Here is a 23,815-nt window from a genome sequence, read left to right as displayed (position 1 = left end):
CATAGTCGACTGAAATATTTTCACTACAATCCATCACACACAAATCGGTGTCGTGCTGCGTCACAACTGAACGAACAACTCTAATCCGATGTCAGTGATACAGTTTATTTTTATCATTGCAGCTACAGGTCCTTTATCACTCGCTGCGATTTATATGGCATTTAAAATTTCATGTGACCTTCCTACAAAAGCATTACACAGAAATAAGATACAGAACAATATGTTACAATAGAACAAATGATAAATTATATTATACAGTTATAATGCCAACAGGTTGAGCACATTCATAAAAGCAGCCTGCTCCCAGTAACATGAGACAGTTTGGTAAATACACAGACATAACATGAGAAAGTAAAGGTGTGTATGCATGTTCATGAGGTTAGTCTGCCACAATAAATGCATAATAAAGTACAAAGTAACAGAAAAATGAGTGATACACAGTCAGTAACAGCAAAATGAGACAGGACGAACTGAGCTAGATATTGTATCAGTGAAAGCAATAACTGGCAACGATAGTTTGCATAACTATTTGAACAGTATTCTGTTTGTTTGTTTTTTTTTTTTCCATAACCAATTGTATAATTTTATCTGATGTTCATCAGCTAGAAGTCAGATTTCACAGGATCAGCACCTGCATCAACCATCAAGTCCATCGCAAGCACAACGTGTACATTTTAAAGCAGTCTTCCCCTGATTGCCTGAGGATGGATGCGGATTTTGTGAGAACGAACACACCCAGGCTCTAACACACAGCTGCGCTTGGGCAGTACTACCACAGAATCTCCAGTAGAGGTCACAAATGAAGAGGACAGTTCAAGACGCAACATTTCTATATCTGAGAGACAACTCAAATCAAGAATACTTATACTTCGGCCCAAAAAAAAAAAAAATTATGAAAGGTGTAGCCACACAGCTATGTTATAAAACTACAACAGCCTCTCTTGAGCAAAAGCACTATGACTTTGGTAACTACATTTATTTGGGCAGAAAAACTGCAATCTTGAGCTTGTGGGGCGGTAACGATATTTAAAAAAAATAAAAAAAAAACTGAACCCAGTATGCAAAGGTCTGTAAATTATTAGACTTATAAACTCATTAGCAAGTTCAAATTAAGCATGCATGAACACGTAGTGGACGTTTGACCTTGAGAAATAATATCCACATAAAAGCAGGTGTATAACTCGCGTTAAATAACCCGTACATGAATAAAAGTTTGTCTTATATGAACAAAGGGATTAGAGATCGGAAGTTCTAATCTTTTGGGTAGACTTTGCTATAAATTTGCTTCCACCTAAACAATGTCCCTTCGCTACATAGTAATGCTTTTATGGTAATCAACATCTGAAGTATTTTAACACCATTGCTCAAAAAAAGCAGGCACAAACAGAAGAAAGAAAAGGGAGGAAAAAAAAAAAAAAAAAACCCACACACACCCTGGCCTACTCAAGAAATCCCCCACCAACCAAATAAACCATATATGTGTTTACGTCAGTGTTCCATGCACACCATGGACTTGCTGTAATGGAAAGCGCCGATAAATATTTTACTATTTAAATGTACGCTATATAAACTGATTGCACTGGGTAAAAGTGATTAGTTATATTGTTAATAGTAGATGTAGTTGAACCTGATGAAAACATGAGCTAAATTAACTTCCCAATTCCCTTTGTTCTGTCGATCATAACTAAAACATTACCACCAATACACACAAACCAACAAGATCGCTGAAGCTACTTTAAACATTTCAGAGTCTTGGAAAAGCTAGCTGACTGAATACTAATCATTAGTATTGATTTGCTCATTAATTAGCTCTGTCAAGCAGTCACCACAAGGACGGGGTGAGAAGCTGTGTGAAGAGTGGAGTAATCTCTGCAGCAGTGATGAACCGTAATGAATTGAAGCAGCCCACATAACCAATCCACAAGCTCTAAAAACTTTAAGGTGTCACAAAGAGAGGTTTGGATATAGTTATAAAAGTCGAGCCGTGATATGGTATTTTTGAGTATTATGATATGTAGTCAGTTCCACATCATGCATTAAAAATCCCCTCCACTTCAGTATGAAGTTCATCTTCCAATGCATTAGATTTGAAACCACTGAAACAGGCCAATGTTGCGGATAAAATTCTCCACATCCTAACCTTTTTTTTTTTCTCCCCACGAAAAACAGGTTGATCAGAGTCGGGCTAAGGACTAACGGTGAGCCAACAGTCAAAACAAGAACAAAAACAGAAAGAGTGTGTGCAAAATCCCTGCTTAGAACATCAAAATTATTACCATGTAAACTGATAGTGTCCTCTAAAATGTGTCTACTTATAACGTATTGTAAAATACACATAGTGTATATGCACCGGGTAGAACATATAGGCTGTTTTGATTAAAACGGGTTAGCTTTTTGCAAGTATACAGCTTTAAAATACTAAAAATTAGAAAATTAAACAAGAGAAAGCAGAGTTTTAAGCCTCCATTAAGAAAGTGAGCAATCAAAGTAAATTTAAAAATCAGAACGCCTTTGAACACAAGGCTGTCTTTCAGAAAGCAACTGTAGACTAAGAGTGGTGAGAAAGTCACACCTAGAGACACAGTAATCAATTGCTGGCAGTCCATTCGAGTAAATTTAGAAAAATAAAATACCAATCACTCTATGGTACCTACCGCCAAAGACAGCATCTCCTGCCAATGTAAAAACTGTAAACACCACTGCTACTCCAGAAAGTCTCAAAATAGCACATTGGTTTGGGGAACACAACAGTATGCTGTCCATACTATAGGAAAGGAGCCAGGAGAGGGAGACAGGCAATGAGAGCCTATATTGTTCCTCACAGCAGGAAGGGATTAGTGGGGCCAGCAGCCTGGGCTGCGGTGCCTGTAGGTGGCAGCACACCGCTCATAAGTGGCTGCGGCATTGACATGGAGGCTGGCATGGCCATGCTTGGCATCATTTGGCCCATGGGAGCAACAGGGGTCATGCCACCCATAGGCCCCATGCCCACAGCACCAGCAGGGGGCAGAGAGGACAAGGGCATGGGTTCATTGCTTCTCGCGGCCAAGCTGCCAAATCCCTGGCTTGTGAGGCCCATCATGGGGCTTACTCTCATTTGGTTCAGAGTAGGTGGCTGTGGTTGGTTCACCTGGAACGGGTTGACCTGAGCTGGAGGGGCAGGGGTTGCTCCTAAGAGAAGGCATCAGACAGAGAAATATAGTGAGCCAAGGCTGATTTCACTCAGTGACATCAAGAGTCTTCCTAAGAAATTTACTAGAGAGAAATATAGTGCATCCAAGGTCTTCAGTAGCATAAACAGTGTCTGAGCCATAAAACCTAACTATACTACACTCGGTATGTGCTGCAATTGTAAATCAAACATACCTCCAGCAAGAAAAGGATTAGAAACAGGAGCCGGTTGAGCAGGCTTGGTGACCAGAGAGTCCAGGTTTACCAGGGCTGCATTAGGACCCAGGAAAGACTCAGGAGTTTTTCTGGTTGTGGCACTTGCGTGCAGGTCAAACAGGTCAGGGCTGGCAGACTTGCTGGTCTGTAAGGACACTACTGAACTTCCTTTAACGCCACCTGCAAAAGCATATCATTCATCTTCAGTCAGCACAAGGTCATTCACAAGAACAACGTCGTCTAAAAATCCCATGGCATGAAGTCTAGCTTATTACACGGTTTAAAAGAAAGGAGTGAGAGGTATACCTGACATCATTGAAGAGCGAAGACTGTCAAAATCCTCTAGGTCATCCTTAGAGGTACCATTCGATGCGGAAAAGAGATCGAAAGACCCTATTTGGTAAAATCAGAAATCACAGGCTTTGGGTCAAGCACAAGAACTTTCACCACACTCAAATCACACCGTTCAACTCATGATTGTTTGGGATTAAAAAGGAAAAAAGTTCTTCACCACTGTAAACCGAACAGAAAGTGGAACTGAACAATTGAAAAAAAATTTATTTACTGGCTTAGCGCATTAAAAAAATCCCTAAGCCAGAGACACAAAATTATGCTTGCATATTACAATAAAATGGGTTTATGTATCAACATGTGTGAACATGTGTGTACCTGGGCCAGGGGCTTTGGGACGAGTGGCAGGCCCTGAGCCCCACGGATCAGCCACTGCAGGAGCAGAGCTTGACCCCCAGGGGTCACTGTTCTTCATGGGAGAGACTGACGCTGCAGAAGCCGGCAGACCCCAGGGATCCACAGGAGCTGCTGGCTTAGTGGCACTACCTGCACACACACAGACAGATACACACTCAGATACACAATTCACCTTCTTCAGCCTCTAAAAGACTGGACAAAGGACCGGAACACTGCGCCGTTGGTACAATGACACTGCAAAACCACTAAACGCCTCCTCCATCGGCCTCCAGTGGATGCTTTGGGGCGTGTTGCTAAAATACAAGCAAGTTTAGCAGCCCAGAGTTGAATAAATACTGAGTTGTACGAACATTCTGTGCTCTAGCAAAAAAAAAAAAAAAAAGTTTAAACAGACTATGTATTAAAGCTTTTAGATACATTTTGTGTTTCAGAAAATTTTACCTAATGCCCCATTAAATGTTCGTACATTTGAAATACGCCGACAGTTTAACCAACGTATTTATCTCCCACAATCCTCTGCACAATTTCAAGCAACAATTATACATGTTACAGCTGTTTGGCTATATAATTCAGTATATCCACTACTATAACAGAATGTATACAAATGTGATTGTAATTCACCATAACCTCTTTTCCTTCATTATTTATGGATACAGATGTTTCAGCCATGATTTCTTAGCTTCATAACTTCCAAAGATTTACTCAGTTTGCTCTGTATAAGGCAGCTGAGATGGAAGGCAGAGGAAACGGATCTGTTGATGGGCACGCTGGGTGCTCCACCTGCAAATCTGCATACTGAGCCCCTTTGTTTAGAGCACACAGGAATGCACTACTACCAGCCTGGCTGCATTACTCCGACACCACACCAGTTACAGCCACTGAGAGAAAAAGTATACAATACAGAGACAGCAAGAGAAACACAGCACTTGAGACAACAGTTGAGACAAGGCAAAAGATATAGTGAGATATAGATGAGATATAGAGAGAGAAACTAATAGAGGAGGGCTGAGTGTGCCTGGAGGGAAACCATCTGGTCAACAAGATTTAAAAAAAGAAAAAAAAAAAAAAAAAAAACAGGTCAACAGAATGCTTAAAACATTTAAACACTCCAGCAAGTGTTGATTTAAAACACTAAGCTTAAAAAAAAGTAACAAATTAACATCAAGATGCTATCATTAGAAGCAAACGAACGTGCGTGCGTGCGTGCGCGTGTGTGTGTGTGTGTGTGTGTGTGTGTTTGGATATACACAGCAGGTTTACCATAGCTCTGCCAGGGATCTGAGGCGGGGGCTGGTGCTGCTGCTGCTGCTGCTGCTGCTGCTCCTGCCGCCCAAGGGTCAACAGGAGCTCCGGGGACTGCATCCATCAGATCCATCAAAGACGACTGAGGCTGACACACACATACACACAGTTAGACCTTATATCTGTATTCTGCTATTAAAAAGGAGCTTAAACGTTTACTACACTACTAGACTTCTGTACAGATACTCACAGGACATTGAGCAAGTCCGCAAAAAAAAAAAAAAAGAAACAGGAGGAGAGAAAAGCATTAATTGAAATACTAAGCAAAAAAAGCGTTTATAGTTACGCTAAACCTATTGTCAGAAAGCGTATCAGAGATAATGCGATATCAGGACATGATGGGCGGAAATGCATTAGCTGCATACAAGAGTGACTGCTTGATGAGTCATCAACCTCTCAGTGAATCCAGGAACACTGCACCTACCTCTTTCTTCTTTTTGGGCACTTTCACCGTGTCTTTACGGCTCTCCTCCAGAGCCATCTGGAGCCGCAAGTCATCCCCGCGGCGCATCCTCTCCTCCTAAACACGTACACAATGACATTATGCATCATGTTATAGACGGTCTAGAACGATTTAGAAATTCATGCACGAAAACATGACATAAGCATTCCTGAATAATACATGAATCATTTTCATTTGTATAGCACTTGAGGCTGACAGGCAGATGATGCGGCACACCCAAACCACCCCCATCTAAACTAAAGTACGAGGAAGCAAAAGGCCAGAGGGGTAACAGAAGATAGGCTGGAATTTTGTTTTTATCTTAACCTAGCAGCTGTAAATCAGAATTTGGTAAAACATTTGGGAAGTGAAATTCATGACCCATGCAGCTGCCACTTCTATTCCTAGATGAACAAGGGGAATGTGCACTACATTAGAGGAGCCGGTTTACCCACGTGACAGCTTGAAACATGTAGTATGAGGAAGTCTTAAAAGAAAAAAGGAACTCAAACACAAGGGCATCACAATTCATCAGTGTAAAACATTTTTTGGTTTTAGATGAGCAGCACTGAAAGGAGATGGCATAATGCGCACAAGCATGTTTTGCAGGGGAAAGGGCCGAGTCCGTGCGCTGCCAGGCAGAGGCCAAGGTTCGGAGAAAAAAAAAAAACGCTGTCCTGACTGCAGGAACCTCCTACAGCACACATCCTGCTCTGAGCAGCCCCTCCTCAGCTTGAGCCACCAGCGGGGCCTGTCTCGTATTTTCATGTGGAAATTCATCCCAGATGTCCAGGCGTAGACACACTTCCTGTACACTGCTCTTAGAGCGCTAACTATGGACAAACCTCACAGCGCTTCCAGAGTTAGAGGAAACATTACACTTCCCATCCAATCTATTGGACCCACTTTATCACTTTCATAACTGGGATTTGGAACGGTGATTACACTTGCGGTTGCACTGCTTCCACTCTAATTTGTACTCTATCTGAACAATATCCGTGTGCTGGCTTGATTCCAGCGGTGGAAGAAAAGTCAGCTCTGCATTTCTGTATAATCTGTAATCAGGGGAAAGCGAAAGCTTGCACATGGGGGAGGTCACATTGCTCTTTTTTTCTTTCACACACTACCTCAAGTATTTAATGCAGTCTTACAGAATGAAATTTATACTGCAGTAAAGCAATTGACTATTGCTCTTTGGTGCCACAAGAAGTTCTGCCTGTGAGTGCATACACAGAAATCCCCTCTGAACTGCCCATGGCACTAGTGAATAACTACTAACACGCTATCAAAAAAGTACTAAAAATAAGTCACAAATTAGCCAATTTATTTACTGGAGCCCTTCATTCCAGTCCCAGAAAAGTTGATCTATGCACTATGAGATCTGATTTACATCCAGAAATGCAGGGACTACATACATTTTTATACCACAGTGTCATTGAATTCTTGAATCTGATTGATCAGAAGGTGTGGATTCATTTTTTTTTTAATAACAGCATGGATTCAGACAGTAGTTCTAGCTGTAACATAAATGTGTTCATTCTATTTTTCAGCTCATTCACAGGAACTTGTATTAGCTAATAATAAACGGATATTAAAAAAAACAAAAAAAAACCAAAAAGTGAGTTGCAGTTTAACACAGAAACCTGTATAATCGATGACACGGTGAAATTATCTACTAGTAGACGTTTCTGTAACATTTATAGGAGGAGTCTGGACTCCTGACACAGAAGAGTCTTCATCACAGAAGAGACTGCGTGTCCCAGTTTCTCTGTAACACAGCAAGCTGAGTGTTTTTTTTTTGTCTTATTATCTTCAAAAGAGGGAAAAAAGAAAGGCTTGTGTGGGAAGGTCTGTTTGTAATGACAATAACACAAGCAATAACAGGAACTATCATCATTACAATCATTAATGATTTATGCTCATCAATAATTATAATCGTTGGCAAATCGCTGTGGTATAAGAGGAATAACGCATGCTGTTATACAGAAATAATCCACTTCACACTGCGCTGACATGGACTACTTTTGCATATTCGTATGGTCTGGTATGGTTAACTCCTTTCTTAAAACACTGTTAGAAGAGCATCTACAGGGTTCCTCAAGTTAAATGCATGCCAGCACCACCACAGAGTATGCAATTTAAGATCAGATTTACAGGTGATATTTATTATTTAAAAAACATCATGCCAAACTATGTTTATTCTACGGCAATGGGAAAAAAAAATACATCATCTTTGATAACGGTCAAATCACTGAAATACAGTCAGGTCCATAAGTATTTGGACAGTGACACAATTTTGGTACTTCTGCCTCCGTACACCACCACAATGGATTTGAAATGAAGCGGTCAAGATGTGACTGAAGTGTAGACTTTCTGCTTTAATTCAAGGGGTTTAATAAAAATATTGCATTAACTGGTTAGGAATTACAGCCATTTTTTATTGAATCTCTCCATTTTCACAGGCTCAGAAGTAATTGGACAAACTAACAATCATAAACATTAGGATTCTTTTTAATACTTGGATGCAAATCCTTTGCAGGCAATGACTGCCTGAAGTCTGTAACCCATGGATATCATCAAATGCTGAGTTTCCTCCGTTGAGATGATTTGCCAGGCCTTTTTACTGCAGCTGCCTTCAGTCGCTGCTAGTTTGTGGGTCTTTCTGCCTTCAGTTTTGTTTTCAATAAGTGAAAGGCATGCTCACTTGGGTTGAGGTCATCGGACATTTAAGAACATTTCATTTCTTTGCCTTAAGAAGCTCTTGGGTTGCTTTTGTGGTATGTTTTGGGTCGTTATCCATCTGTACTGTGATGAGCTGTCCAGCCAAATTGTTGATTAAAGATTCAGCGCTCTCTCTCCCGCTCTCTCTCCCGCTCTCTCTGATAGGTCTGTTTTGTTTCTTTCAGCTTAATGATGGCCTCCTTCTCTTGCATCGACACCTCTTTGGACCGCATATTGAGAGTTCCCACGAACAAAATGCAATTTCAACGCTTGGAATCAACTCCAGACCTTTCATCACCTTACTTTGTAATGAAATAAGGAGGAAACAGGCCACATCTGGCCATTAAACTGCTTATCAGTCAAATGTCCAATTACTTTTGAGCCTGTGAAAATGGAGGGATTCTGTAAAAAAAAAAATGGCTGTAACTGCTAAACAATTAATGCAATATTTGTTAATATATTGTAATATATATTGTTAAACCCCTTGAAGTAAAGCTGAAAGTCTACACTTCAGTCACATCTTGACTGCTTCATTTCAAATCCATTGTGGTGGTGTACAAAGGCAAAATTACCAAAATTGCATCGCTGTCTAAATACTTACGGACTTGACTGTATTTTAACAACACTTTATGGCACTGTATGTTGTGAGCTTTGGAAATGTTTTAACCAGTACTTGCTATTCTGCACCCACTTTTGGTTAGCTTTACATTTCTCAAAATAAAATCTAATTCAAGAGCGGTTACCTTCCCCTCAGCCTCGTGCAAATGACTGTAGTATCTGGTGACATGCTGTCGAATGTCATACAGACTTAAATACATATTTACACCAGATTGAGAATGCAACTAAACTAAAATATACTACTATTATTAAGACAATCCTGCCCTTTAATTGTATTCAATTAAACAAAGACTCATTAAAAACCTGGAGACAGTGCATTATATCTTTTGTTTATAAAGAGTACTTTTAAATGGAATGGAAATCAAAATAACAACACAGAAATATCTGAGGATTGCTGTAGTGTACGTGTAGTGATGACGGTGTTATGACTCTTTGCCACACCTGCTCTGCTGCCTCTCTGCTCATGGCCAGGGCGAGCTGCAGCTGTAACTCCTCCTCTCCACTCGTCTGCGGTCGGGCCTGCTCTAGCTCTGATGACGCATTAGGGGATGTGGCTGAAAGATAAAAAAACACACACATACATATATATTCAGCAACATGAAGCATGTTCCGGGGCGTCTCTCTGGAGGCCACGTCACCTGTGATGAAACGGGTACGAGTCGCAAAAAAGAGTGATGTGAACGAGGGTGAAGGAGTGTTAGTAGTTACTATTTTTCAGATGCTTGGAAAATCTGATTTATCCATGACTACCTATTAGCAGTAAAAGCCCATCATACATACATACACACATCTGAAATTTTTAGAGCTCATTACATAACATGCAAAAATATATCCTGCAAAATTAAACTCCAAAAAATACATGTGAGATTGGGCTGATAATGGTGCTAAGCACAAACTCACCCCAGAGAAACAGATAAAAAACATATGGAGGACTTGCCAGGACAATTTAATCATGTAAACTAATCCATGGATGGAGTCTGTAGGCCGAGGGCTGTGCGCCACTCTGAGAGATTCATCACAGCTGCAGATTCATTTCTTCACGTCATGGAAGTTTTAATGATTCACTACAAAGCCTAGATTTTGAAGAAATAAGCTGGAAATGCTTACAACAAACGAGAGAACTAGGTCTCACCAAGGTGTGTTGATAGAGCTGTGGTCTAACGCAAGTGATTTCGCCCCTGACGTAAACGGGAAGACTGGGATTATTAATAGCACCATTTCAGAGCAATGTAGAACAGAGGTAAATATTTGTGGTACAGCTCCAACCTTTTAAAGCACTCTCATTATTCTAAGCTGTCTGACAGTAAAGCGGCAGTGATCGATAGGATGCAAGTCTCCAATCCATAAAGCCTCTGACCATCAGTCCTCCTGATCCATTTACTTCCTAATAATCCTGGACAATAAACCGATCTCGATTTGTACCACGATAAAGTTTTCTTTCATAATGATCATAAGGTGAGGGCATTCAAATCTGATAAAATTTCCTTTCTATTTTCTTGCCTAACTTATTCTGAAATGCTTTGTGGAAAGATTAAAGTGAGAGAATGCTATTAGTACATAGCGGCGCCACTGACTGTGTGTTTCACTTCTAACCGCCTGCGATTCCCAGGAGTTCCGCTGCACACGCCTAGAGCTGTTGAAAAAAATAGCACATAACACTGAGGGAAGTGGACAGGAATGCCTGAAATGTTAAAACTGTGGAGGTCTTTCACTCCAAAAAGTGGAGACGTTTTTCCTAGCAGCACATTGATGATGCACAGACCTCTAAAAGGAAAGTGAAATAAGCTATACCAGTCGATATTACTAATATCGACATAATACATAATGAAAACAGCTTGATAAATTTGCAATAGTTCAGTGAAAATAGTAAAATATGTGAAACGTGAGGTGTGTTAAGTTTAGCTGTAAGCTACACGTGTTTACTCGTGTAAAGCTACTGATTTACTCGACAGATTATTCGATTTGATTATTCAATTATAAAAGTACTCATTTGTTCCAGCCCTAGCAATGACTTGCTGACTTTTGGTTGAGGTCACAAACATGACGTGCTACAATACAAGCTTCTTTCTAAGACCATAAGGCTTGTGATTTCCGACATCCAACCAAGAAAAACCAAAGAAAATGCCTCCTCAATTCAGAATTCAAAGCTCAACCCCGAGTTCAGCAAGTGACATCAAGTCAACATGGCTGCTCACAGTATGAACAGTAAACAAAGTAGCGTTTGTTACCATTAAATGAGTTCTATTGCATATACAAGCATTTGCTTTAGATTAATCAACGTGTTATAATCATATATAATCAACGTATTCGCTTGTTCAATCTACTGACTATACAGTTCTCTGGTTTGAGGACGTAAAAATAAGTCACTCATCACAGTTAGCTGGCTAGCTTGTTGTCATCAAAACACGAACATGGAGGTGTCCATGTTTTTTTCCCCCTCGACTTTGTAGCTTGAGTGCAAAACTTACGTAATTCTGAGCTCTGACTTCTGAGGTAAGTCAAATGCAGCATATGGCTACACAGTCGTCCTCTCCCTGGGAATTCCTATAATCTTTCCTTTCATATAACCCTGCTCTCTATTGACGTTTGCGAAGGAAAAGTTTTCATATGATGTGCTAAACATATCACGAGAAAATAAACACCCTAGCCATTCGCAAATAATATTTCTACCTGAGATGCGAGGAGAGAACACCACAGTTCATAGCTGAAACATCTCCCAAGGACTTGACGACTATGTGCAGATCGCAAACATGATGTGCTACATCAAAAACTTTATCAGGAGATTAAGACTATGGCTACCTGAAGTCGCACTGGGATTTCATATTCATACTCGTTCATTTCTCTTAGACCGTATTAACACACTTAACTAGCTGGCCATATGTTGTTATTGTATATTAGCTATCAACGGACTGGACAAGCACGCTGCTTCTTTCTGTCGAAATGATTTTGATGAGTTTTTGAAACGCGATCATTTGTGTATGCAGCAATTCTCAAAAAAACGTAACGTCGATCGAAACCAGAAATATTAACGACTGGGTAAATAAAGTAGTCACGGCAATATTACTGTTGAAGTGCTGAAAACAAATCATAAGCTACGGGTTGAAAATCACTCTTGATAAACACTATGTGTACTGCAACACCGAGAGCAGCCATGAATCATTTACTCCATTCATTCATCTTATACATGTAAATGCTGTGAATTGTAATATTCAGTGTATTCAGTAGCTGTGGGTTGTAGCTGTGGGTTGTAATATTCAGTAGCCGTGGGTTGTAATATTCAGTAGCCGTGGGTTGCTCGTAATTGGGAATTTAATATTCAGTACATTCAGTGTTAAAACATTTGTTTAGGACAGTTTTATTCCTTCACAATACAAGTGTGTGTTTTGGGTCATTCACTCCGCTTAGCTTTCTGACATTGTTTCTCCCCTTTTTTCTGTAGCTTCGCTATGGTTCAGGTGTGTGCTTTGAGATTATGCACATACAGTCTGCTTTACGCAATTTTTATTATTATTATTATTTTTTATAAATGCTGCAGAATCGATGCTGCTCTTGAATAAAATTGACTGAAAAATGACATCACAATTTTAATACAACTTTTGTGCATTCCTAGTACATGATGTTCTGATAATAAATATTTATTAAAATATGTAAACAGCAATTAAAATTTAGTTTATTCAGTCTGTGTTGTAATATGTTCTTTAAAAACTGAGATATAAAATTGTAATACCAAAGCAGGACTGCTGTGTGATGAGACAGCTGGGCAGAGTTTCTCAGGCACTGATGAGAAACGCTAAGCAGAGCTGGGGCAGAGGTGAGGTTAATGAGGAAACGTGGGTGTGGATCATTGCGACATCCCTTATTACATCACAAGCTTCTTCCTGTACTTGCCTTAATGGAGGAAGGATGTAAATATGACTCACTCTGTACGCAGTCAGCTGAGCAGCCTGGCACATCAATAAGCAGAGGAGGATCAATAAAGCTCTCCTCCAATGACTGAACTCGCTTCATCACAACTGCATCTGAGGACTGACTGAAACGAACTTCGGAAAGCCCTGAGCTTTCAGTCTGTTCACAACCGTAGGAGGATGTCAGCGGACCGACCACTGGTTTCCGTCCGCTAATTAATCACAGTGGAGGTGGGCAGGCCGTTTGGACGCCTCAGTTTCGGGGAGCGACTTTTCCGAAGGAGCCAGAAGCCTGTTCAGAATGAAGTGGGCCTTAACATAAAGGCTGACGCATAGTTCTAGTGGGAGTGTAGAACCTACCAACGCACCAAAGTGCTCTGCCAACGCACAGACATTTCATTTGAAATGGTGCTTTCCAGTGTTTGGGGGGAGCTCCTGGGCCATGTTTGTGAGCTCAGATATGAATCAGTATGATTAGCATGACGGTACACTGATTCATATTGAAATGAGCTCTGTACTTACACTAAAACAAAATGGAATGAGCACAGAGAGAAAACCACATGTTTTGATATTTTCTGAAAAAAAAAAAAAAGAAAGAAAAGACTTGCCTGGAAGTCAAAGACGTGACAGATGGAAACTGTTGTAGACATTTCCATCAGCAGTTCCACTAGAGAAATATATACATATATACACCACTAACCAAGATCTGAAATCTGATCAGTACCAGAGAACATCATAACAAACCTCGACGGCAGTAGGTCAAAACGCCCTGAATTATTTTCTTATACATCTTTAAAAATATTAAATAGCTTATCTCTATAAATATCTATTCAGCAACTTCAGTGAAACTAATAAACAGGTTACAAGAGTGAAGCCTGGATCCAGGAGTTCCTGAGAGTTTAAAGGGTTAACTTGGGACAAAGTTAAGACAAGGACACTAATATGACTTCAAAAAAATAACTGATAGAAACCAACAAATAAAAAAAAAACAACTGCTGAGTCTAACCTACGTGCTGTTATGTGGTTAACTGCACGGCTCATCGCAGAACACAGGAAATCCTTGACCGCACTGCGTGCCAGATCGCATACATGGTCAGTATCAGTAAACTATAACTCTACAGACTATATCAGGCTAGATATTTTATTCAATAATTTATCTACTCCATTATGCAACGTTGAATTTTTTCAAGTTATTCATAGGTCTCTGACTAAAAAAAACAGTCATTTGGAGAAATCTCAAATTATATCCGGCTGCTCGTTTTTCCCTTATTTGAGCACCGAAATGTCCTGATCAAAAACAACCTGTTGACGTGTGGTTTACACTTAACAGAAAGCCCATTCACAAATTCTGGAAGGACAATTCCCGGAAATTTCCACTGGAATGCAAACCATGCCGCTGTTAACAGTCCAGCTTTTCTTGCGGAGGTTTATCCCCCTCCCCTTTTATTGTAATGACTCAGCTGCTTGTTCTTCTGTTTAATATTCCACGTTTGAGAAAACCACATCAGTTGAAACACTAAATACTAACATACCAAAAAATTGTGTCAAATGCTATACTAGCAACACAAAGCCCAAGAAAAAAAAACAAAACCAAAAAAAAAAAAAAACAACAAGAATAGGCAATATGGAGAGCGCCGGTATTTACAAGTTAAAACCCAATCTTCATGCTCCAACGCCTCAGACCTGACAGACACACACGCCTATCGCCTTATCGGTAAACTCTTCTGTGTCTGCCATTCCTGTGTTAAGTTATAAAATGATTTAGTCATGTGTGGGAGAGGGAAGAGAGAGATGCATCCTTCCTCCTCCCCTCTGTACAGGATCACAGCGCAGCACACTGGGCCTTGGGGAATTCGGGAATGCTGGCTTCCTGTAACCAGCGTGAGGCAAATGGGGAGTGAAATGCAAGGCATGCCATGGTTCAGAACGCTCACAGAACAGAAGGATAGCTAACAAAAAGACAGATAGTCTCCAAAAGGAGAGATGCTAAGTTTCAAATTGTGCCGAGTAAAGATTACTCCACGTAGTTAGAGCCTTCGGGGCTCCTTGAACGAGACAAGGACAGTAAATCATGAGCAGTGGCAGGCCAGCTGCACAGCCTCGGCAATGATCTGAAATCCTAAAACGGCTAGAACGCTAAATCTTATATCAGCTGTTAATCATTTTACTTTAAAATCAACATGGACTGAGTGGAATATCGCAGGATCTGACTTAACAAAGCTTAACGGTCCTAGTGCTGAAGTACTGTTCCAGAAAAAAAAAAAAAAAATCATGTACCACATGACTATAAAAATATATTACACCATAGACTTCTGCGATATAATCATCTCTAAACAATATTACACTGCTACAATAAACAGTGTCGTTTACTACATTTAGACTGTAGTACCAGATCTGGCAATCTCTACAAATCTTGCATAAGAGCTCCAAAATTAAACGTCGGGGTACGCTAGTACAAGTTATCACACAAAAATCTTTTGAACTCTCCACTATTAACTGATATTGCTAGAAGTCCCGCCCTCTTCCCTCCCATCTCACGCGCTCTCGGTGCCCTCGTTTTCTACAAAGTGAAACAGAGAATGCTGCGAATTCATTAAACTTAGACTTGTATGTTAGAAATCAGTTAACTATATTTAGCCGTTAGAAGAAGTGGCCTTTATGTGTCACATATTCATTACAGTGAAGTGAAATTCTTTCCTCACATATTCCAGCACGATAGGAAGCTGGGGTCAGAGCGCAGGGGCAGCTATGATAAGGGCCTTGCTCAAGTGGCAGCGTTGTAATGCTGGGGCTTGAACCATTAAACTTCTGATCAGTAACCCAGAATCTTTAACCAACATTGAGCCACCACTGCCCTAATCAAGCCGCGCACACTTAGCCGAGCTTAGGATCGAACGGAAACCACCAAAAATGGCACTTTAAAAAGAAAAAAGGATGAAGATTTTGACCTAAAAAGGTTAAACAAGCCTACAACAAAGTCAGAATTCAGCAGAGTACAGCACATGAAATGGTGGAAATGATCGTTTTCCTGTCTGTTTTAATCGGTTCTGGACGATTAACTACCATTCTCCACAGTACAGTCACCATTACATTACCATAAATGTACCATAAAAAACACAAGTTTATAATAAACTGATATTAAGTAGTTTATATTACATTGCAATATTGTGTAAGCCTGTTACACAGCACAACAAAGACTTTAAAAATGATCTCAACATCAAATAAACTTACATCCGTGATATGATGCCGGTGAGCCCTCGGACCTGCCGTACTCCTCCGAGTAGCTGGTGGAGAGGTTCGGCTGGCTGGAGCCACGACCAAAGCCCATCTGGTGGCTGCTGCCGACGCTGGTGGCTACCTGGGCCATGCGCTCTTTGGTCTTAAGGGCCTGTGAGCGCTCGCCCTTCAGCCGATCGTCGTCCTTCAGCAGAACCACCAGCTGCTTGGACTTCTCCCTCACGTTGATGCCCTGATCTTTACCGTCGCGGTCGACATACTGGAAGTCTTTAAGGGTCTGGATGGCAAAGATGTTCTCTTTGCACTGCTGGGCCACACGCTCCGAGCCCGTCTTGATCAGGTAGTCCAGCAGCGTCAGTGCCTTGTACACGTGCCGCCAGTTCTTGCCGTGATCGTTCAGCCTCTTCCAGATCATGCTCATAATCTCGGAAAAGGCCACCACGTTGTAGGTGAGGTCAGAGATCTCGGACATTAGCGAGCTGGACGGCCCCCATGGGTCGTTGGAGGTCGCCTCTCTGACCTTCTTCTCTGCATCTGAATAGTTATTGACCACATTTTTCATCTGCCTCCGGATTGTTGAGCTCGGCATGGTGTGGTTTTGTGTGTTAATATCCTTATGATTTAGTCTGAAGAAAACTTTTTATTCTGTTTATATATAAAAAAAAAAAAAAAAAAAAAAAAAAAAAAAAAAAAAACAACAGAAAAAGTTCCTTCTCTTCTGTAAGTTCTCAGAGTCAGGTTCAGATTCCTGAAAAGTTTTAACAAGTCCAAATGTACGTGAATAATTCTCTGCGTTAGTTGGTGCCTGTTAAAATCATTTCCACACAGAGCAGGGAGTGATCATGGCGAATTCCTCCATTACCTGGAACACAAAAACAACAAGGTAAGTACGGAGTCAAGACATCGAAACAATCCTTGATTATAAACCTACAGAAGAAACAAATTAAATATCCTACGCAGAGAACTGTTCAGAATTGTATTACTATTTTTCTGTGATTTTTCCGCAAACTTGCTCTGAACCTATAATGCATACAAGCTAATCTCAGGTCAAGAAATCTTTTAGTCATGCCCTTTAAGAGTGCACATTCAGCCAAGTCTAGCGAGCATATTTCCTGACAGCCCCAGCATTTCCTCACTGTTAAAAATTACCCCCAAGTCGGATAAAGAGAAATAGGTCACAGCTGTGCGCTTTCCAAACAGAATGTGTAGTAGGCTCCTATCCAGGTAGTGAAACATTACCCACATACACACACACATACACACACACACACACACACACACAAGCAGTACATGCTACCGAGACTAAAAAACACAGAGTGGATTAATGCCTGACGTGGTTCATGTTACACATCTTACAGTAATACAACACCGTCAGCATGTGAGGAAACGTCTCATTTCCCAAAAGTAATTGCATCATATTGTTCTTTCCATTTCTGAAAGAAATAAACAGTCTAAAGGACCGGCCACCACAGGTTTGTTAAAATATTGCAAAATATTCAAAATACACAGCAACACAACAGCCTGTAATTTACTTCTGCTTATGTGCTTTTCTCAAAGCACAAGTCCGGTTGTGATTTTAATGTTTTATATTCCTGATCGACCTGAAAACTCTTCCAACTACTTTGCATCTTTTTTTTTTTTTTTAAACAATTATGCTATATGATCGAAAGTTGCCTACTGACAACAATGAGTTAATCTTAGAACCACGAGCCAAGCTCAGCATGCTTGGCATGTCTTGTAAATTCATTAAAAATCAGTGAAATGTGACTCCTGCCAAGCATCTATACAGCTCAACGTCGGCATCGATTCCCTCCACCCACCACCCTCCCAACATCCCTGAGTCTGCATATACATGAATAAAGACAGGCCCTAATGAAACATCTGCTGCTTTAATCACCGATTCAGTCCCGGCACACAGGAGGAAGAGAGGGGCGACTGTATCGGCGGCGGAACAAAGACGCAGAAGCCCTCGCTCTGACCGGGGGCTCAGGAAGCGAGCACACAGGCACAGTTTGTGTGAGGGTGTAAGAAGCACAGTGGCTTCTTCCATACTAAAGAACAGCTCAGGTCTTAGCCTTGCCAATAACTAGGCGACTCAGTAGCTGGTGCTGAAATGAAGCCAAGCACCAGGCAGAACAAATTCTAGGGAAGTAGGAAAGTGAAGATGCGCTGTGGCTTCATCAACTTCGCTTCAACGCCGATTAGTCAATCTCAGATATGACAAAACCTTTTCCTGGAGGACAAGGTGATCAATATGACAAAATAAATGCTGTCACAGATTATCTATCTTAATCTATAAGAATGGAAAGATAGATAAGAGCTGAGTCATAGTGGGTGCATCTATTGCTGGTAAATCTCTGATTTCAAAGAAGCAAAGTGGATCTGGTAATCGAGGCTTGTAAGATGATTCTTTAATTCAAAGACAACTTGCCATACCAACATTTCATACCCCTCAAAGACTAATGTGTCAGAAGGAACTAATTTTAGGATCACAGATAACCAGTTGCAGCCTACAGAGCTGTTGTACTGTATAATGGCAACAATCACGAAGGCAGCTAAATATAAAGCAAAAACGACAGGGTAATAATTACATGTATATGCAGAGATAAATAAATCAAGGGTGTTCCTAGGGTGACGATATATTGTTTGGTAATTGTATTCTCAAAATCTGTTAGATTGATATTAGAGAAGCCTATTTTACACAAAGAACAGTTAAAAAATATGCAAGTCTTTGCACGTTCAGATAAATTATTTGATTAAAAAAAAAAAAAAAAAAAACTCTCTCAAATCATCCAAGCCAAAGTTTAACCTTGACACATCACAACTTCGCAATTTAACATACTGATAAGCACACAGCATTCTCAAAGTGTAGCAGCACAATTGCAATCTGCTATTTTTATCCATATCACACAGTCCGAGTTCCCACCTAGCTGCTACTGATTAAACACTTAGCTATGATAAGCTTATTATGTAGCCCAGGGTAGGGAGTGAGAGTAATGTACATGAAATTAAATTCTGACAGGGACTCACCCACCCTGTCTGCTCACGATGTAAGATCAGTTTCAAATTCAGGGCATGGGTTAGTTACACACTGCCTAGCAATATTAAACAGGATTGGATAACCTTTATCATGGTCCATCTGAGAAAGGAGTGAGAGCGTAGAAAAAGAGAGGAGTAAAAAAAAAACAAACAAAAAAAACCTATACCATTCCGAGAACCCAGAATCTAAAAGACACCCATTTATATCTACAGCACAGATCTCAAAGCTGTTAAAGGTTTCACCTGAAACTGACTATTTTGGGTTGGCACGCCTGACGGAAATAGAGAAAAAAAAAAAAAAAAAAAAAAGCACACACTGCAGAAAATTAAATTCAGCCAACGGAATAACCCAGAGTCTAAATGTGCACTGAAGAACCAAGATTATCATTCACTGTAGTAGTCTGATAGTTAGATAGTTAGTAGTAGCTACTACTTCTCCTCGTTGCAATGCTAGACAACTGGAAATGCAAATACAAATTTGTAATCGACCGTGAAGAAGACAGAGTGAATGCTAATAACATTGGCTGATTGTTAACGTAGATATGCGCATGAGAACTACAGCACAGGTGTGAAGGACAGCGTGCCCTGATACAGTCCAACCTTGATGAACAGAAAAAATGCCTGCGACAAGTGCCAACAAGTCTTCATGGCTGCATGACCAAAAAAAAGCCGCGAGACGATACGGGTTTAGCGAACTCTGACTAAAAATTATTGCACCACAACTTAACTCTCAAGGCAAACTCAGTAGATAAGGCATTTGCCTAAATGATGATGATGATAGTCGTGGGTGTGTCAGCATGAACAAGTCCAGAATGCAGTCTAAACCAAAACAGTGTAGCTTAAGTAAGAGAAAACACAGGAGAGTCAAAAAGGGTGTGTGTTTCCGTGCACGTCGTCATTCTTCCTAACCCAGCCAGTTATATCACTTCAGTGCAAACTTAGGGGCCGTTTACACGACAACATTTTCATCCAAAAACGGGAAACTTTTTATGCCTTTTGCCTGTTCGTTTACACGATAACGGCGTTTTGGAGACTGAAAAAGCATATTTTTGAAAACGGTTTTCAAAGTGCAAGTTTTTGAAAACGCCGCCGTTATCGTCTCCATGTAAAAACCCAAAACGGGAATCTTTGAAAACGGCGACGTCATGCGCGTGCGTAGTACGTGTTAGGTATGTAGACATGCGCAGTACGTGTCTATTGTAAAGGCAAGTGCGAACAAACATACACAACAATGGCGGAGAACATGGTCATGTTGTTGCTGCTCAAGAGTTTGCTAACGCTTCTTCAGCAAAGTGTGGATTTACTTCACCAATATTACAACCAACTAACAAGATGACAGCGCCAACTACTGGCCTGGCGTACATAATACAGCATTTTTGGCCGTTATCGCAGATATGTGTAAACGCGAATCGTTTTGAAAATGTTGTCGTGTATACGTGAAACTTTTTGAAAAAGGCAAGAGAAAAACTTTTCCGTTTTTGACTACAAAACTCGTTGTCGTGTAAACGTAGCCTTAACTGCACCTAATGCAAATGGTTTAACAGCTGGTTACCATCTGTGAGCGGAACTACCTTCATGGCGCATCTTATTGTCACTTATCGAATTCAGAGCGGAATTATCCGCGTTTAATATGCATAACAGGTTCATAAACTGCATGGCTTGTCCTACTGTTTTGTCCCCCATGTCATGTAAAATAATACGGGCGCCTACAGGATGATACCGTGGGAAACAAACACGTGTAACTGGCACAGTTACAGGGTCACAGTTAGTCACGGTGTATGATCAGACGATTACCTCAATTCTGACTTTCAAAATACAGATTAAAATGCATTGCTATTTATGATCAAGCTCCTTACTCCAGTGGTTATCATCTCATTTGTGCCGGGCTGCAACTCCCCTAATACTCTGCAACCCTCAGGACCCCTAAATTAAACTACAGCAACCTCCATTTCTCTGCACAGGGGAAGCGGCTGCACTGAAAACCCTTCGGCTGTGTAAACATTGCTGACTCTGCTGCCACCCCTAGCATGTTCGTAACTTTATCATACATGGCGGATATCAAATGCACAGAAATACATGACCTTGCTGACCAGAACTAAACGAAATCTACTTCTTCTTTTTTGTTTTTTCACCAAGCAGCGCTTCATATTGTCTCACTAGCTAGTGCCCCGCCTTTCCCAAGCCATTCACTCTTCCAGCTTATAACGTCAAGGTGATAAATACCGACAATAGCCACATTCAGATTGGATTCCCTTCTCACAGGGACATCTGTAATCTTTTTTTTTAAAAAAAAAAAACATGTCTCCTCAGTGATAAACCTCTCGCATCAGGACAGCAATAAATTTACCACAGCAGGTTTGTATTTGCTACGAACCCGGGCGTTTATGTCACGTGGTCGTACGATCACGCTCCGATCACAACATGGCGTCCAATCGGTCTACGAGGCACTGGAGTCGAGAAAGGACGTTGGCTCTTATTTCTTATTTCGATTTGAAAACACAATTCATAATCACGAAGTACACAAGAAGCGGTTTTGCGATTCGGGAAGCGTTTAATATCTGAAGGAGGGTCACTGATACACGCTACGAGATTACTGAGTGTGGTGAAAAAACAGTACGTAATCCGGCCTGTAATTTTCTCAGCAGAGAATGGAGAAAAACACCAACATGGTTGATCCAGATGGGAAAAATTCACAGAGGAGCACCTGTAAAACTGGAAATTATCGCTTGTGTAGATTTAATCGTGTCCGGATAGGGTTAACGTGAGAGGTTTTACGGAAAAATTCGTTCTCAAATATATCTTTCAAAGAAAGAAACAATTAGGGAACGTGCAAAAACATTTTGAACAACCAATTCATAATACTTTTGACCAGCTTGTGTCTTTAAATGGTGATGAATACCGTGATACCGCGATATTTAAGACTAGGTTATCATACCGTGGACTTTTGAAACCGTAACACCGCTATGGCTCGAGGAGATACACGGGTGTGACCCAGAGCACAAAGCCACAAAATAACCGCATTACTCTTACAATGTACACCTCAGTGCTGTTTATTTTATTCATGCTTAAGCTTAAAGCACCACCTGTCACTTTACTCACCTGAAAGGGACTTTTTTAGTGTGTTTTTAACTCATATCGCTCACACAAGTTCTCTAAAAATCACACACACTGATGAACTGCTAATAATCTATAGATACATGATCAGTGTTATTAGCTCACTTAAACAAAGCAGGCTGTTTCTACAAATACGTAACATTAAACCCAGCTAAGCTTGCAGCTAATATACGATGGTCGCTTTAATATACAATATGATAAGGCAAGAAAAGAAAATACTAACAAACGAGCTCGAATTTTCTAGATAACATTGTTATCGGTTACAGCTACGCGCTTAACACCAAGCTAGGATATTAGCACACTTGAGTTAGCCGTTGGTGTTTGCTAGCTAGCTATCTTTAAACGGAGCTGTTATTACTACGAAAAAACATAACACTGAAATAGAACTAAAACTAATGACAAACTTCTAGTTATTATGTTTGAATATGTGGGAAAAAAAACGCAGTTAAACTCCAACTTCCCTTGAGTTATTAAAGTAAACATGTAGCCATTCAGCTAGCAGGATAGATAGCATGAGAAAATGCAAGAAAAGTTCTCATCCTGTTAGCTTGTTGCTAAGATTAGATTGATTCGTCGATCTTTGGGATAAACATGGAGAATGTATAACTTGAGAACAAGCATCAAAATGATCATTTTTATTATTAAAGAGGTTAGGAGTAGCATTAGTGAAGGGTTTATAACTGGCTATTGTAGTAGTTAGTTAGCTAACATCGCTAGCTATCTCAAGCTAATCTTGGACAACTGGTTGTCTTGAAGGCGTTAGGCAATACTTAATCGCCAGATAGTATCCAAGCTGCCTGGTTTTATTTAACAACTTAAGATATTTAGTTCTTTAAGTTATTCATTTTTATCTCGTTAGTCCTGAAGGCTGCTTGGTGCTTTGTGGAGAGATCACCAAAACTGGGAGTCAAAAACAACACACACATGCACGCGCGCACATACACATACATACATACACATACATATATACACACACACACACACACACACACACGTAGAAGCAGCTAGAAAAAACAAAAACAATAACTTACCAAGCCTCCGGTGGTGTTGTTTCAGTTTTCAGTATTCTCCCGGGAATAATACCCGGCATACATACCAGGGGCAGAAATGTAGAAAGTATAAGTGCTTGTTAAGATGTAGTGAACTTTGTGAAAGTGGCTTCCCCAATCTCTGTTAGTGTTTATGTGGAGAGCAGACAGGCGGGCTACACGTCGCCTTGTGTTCTAGCTTTAGCCAGTAGTAAAGCTCGGTATATCAGCACTGTGTGTGTGTGTGTGTGTGTGTGAGAGAGAGAGAGAGAGAGAGAGAGAGAGAGACACCTACTCACTCACTCACTCACTCT

General features: G+C 40.5%; 1 protein-coding gene across 3 annotated transcripts; it reads right to left on the bottom strand.

Annotated features, from left to right (window-relative positions):
• Positions 1 to 84: 84 nt before the first annotated feature.
• On the bottom strand, positions 85 to 23,815 carry epn2 (epsin 2). 3 transcript variants are annotated; one of them, XM_053228386.1, is made up of 9 exons: positions 23,505 to 23,815; positions 16,315 to 17,182; positions 9,620 to 9,732; positions 5,822 to 5,917; positions 5,356 to 5,479; positions 4,057 to 4,224; positions 3,694 to 3,780; positions 3,367 to 3,567; positions 85 to 3,171 (listed from the first exon to the last, which is right to left on the bottom strand). In XM_053228386.1, the coding sequence occupies exons 2-9, from the start codon at positions 16,907 to 16,909 to the stop codon at positions 2,819 to 2,821; spliced, it is 1,737 nt and encodes a 578-aa protein (XP_053084361.1). In that variant the 5' UTR covers positions 16,910 to 17,182; positions 23,505 to 23,815; the 3' UTR covers positions 85 to 2,818. The 3 variants fall into 3 exon arrangements, with proteins under 3 accessions (XP_053084361.1, XP_053084359.1, XP_053084360.1); XM_053228384.1 differs by having other exon boundaries at positions 5,356 to 5,485; positions 23,505 to 23,814; XM_053228385.1 differs by lacking the exon at positions 23,505 to 23,815 and adding an exon at positions 17,470 to 17,939 and having other exon boundaries at positions 5,356 to 5,485.

This window comes from Pangasianodon hypophthalmus, chromosome 23 (assembly GCF_027358585.1).
Source record: "Pangasianodon hypophthalmus isolate fPanHyp1 chromosome 23, fPanHyp1.pri, whole genome shotgun sequence".
Classification (NCBI taxonomy): Eukaryota; Metazoa; Chordata; class Actinopteri; order Siluriformes; family Pangasiidae; genus Pangasianodon; species Pangasianodon hypophthalmus.
The sequence above is the reverse complement of the archived record's forward strand: the minus strand, read 5'-3'. Positions and strand labels throughout refer to the sequence as shown.

Excerpts from the sequence above, each read along its gene's own strand:
- epn2 (XM_053228384.1), bottom strand. The coding sequence starts at position 16,909 with ATGCCGAGCTCAACAATCCGGAGGCAGATGAAAAATGTGGTCAATAAC. Across the intron at positions 5,486-5,821 it reads TGCCCAAAAAGAAGAAAGAG|CCTCAGTCGTCTTTGATGGA; the intron begins GTAGGTGCAGTG and ends TGTGTGTGTCAG. Across the intron at positions 4,225-5,355 it reads AGATCCCTGGCAGAGCTATG|GTAGTGCCACTAAGCCAGCA; the intron begins GTAAACCTGCTG and ends GTGTGTGTGCAG.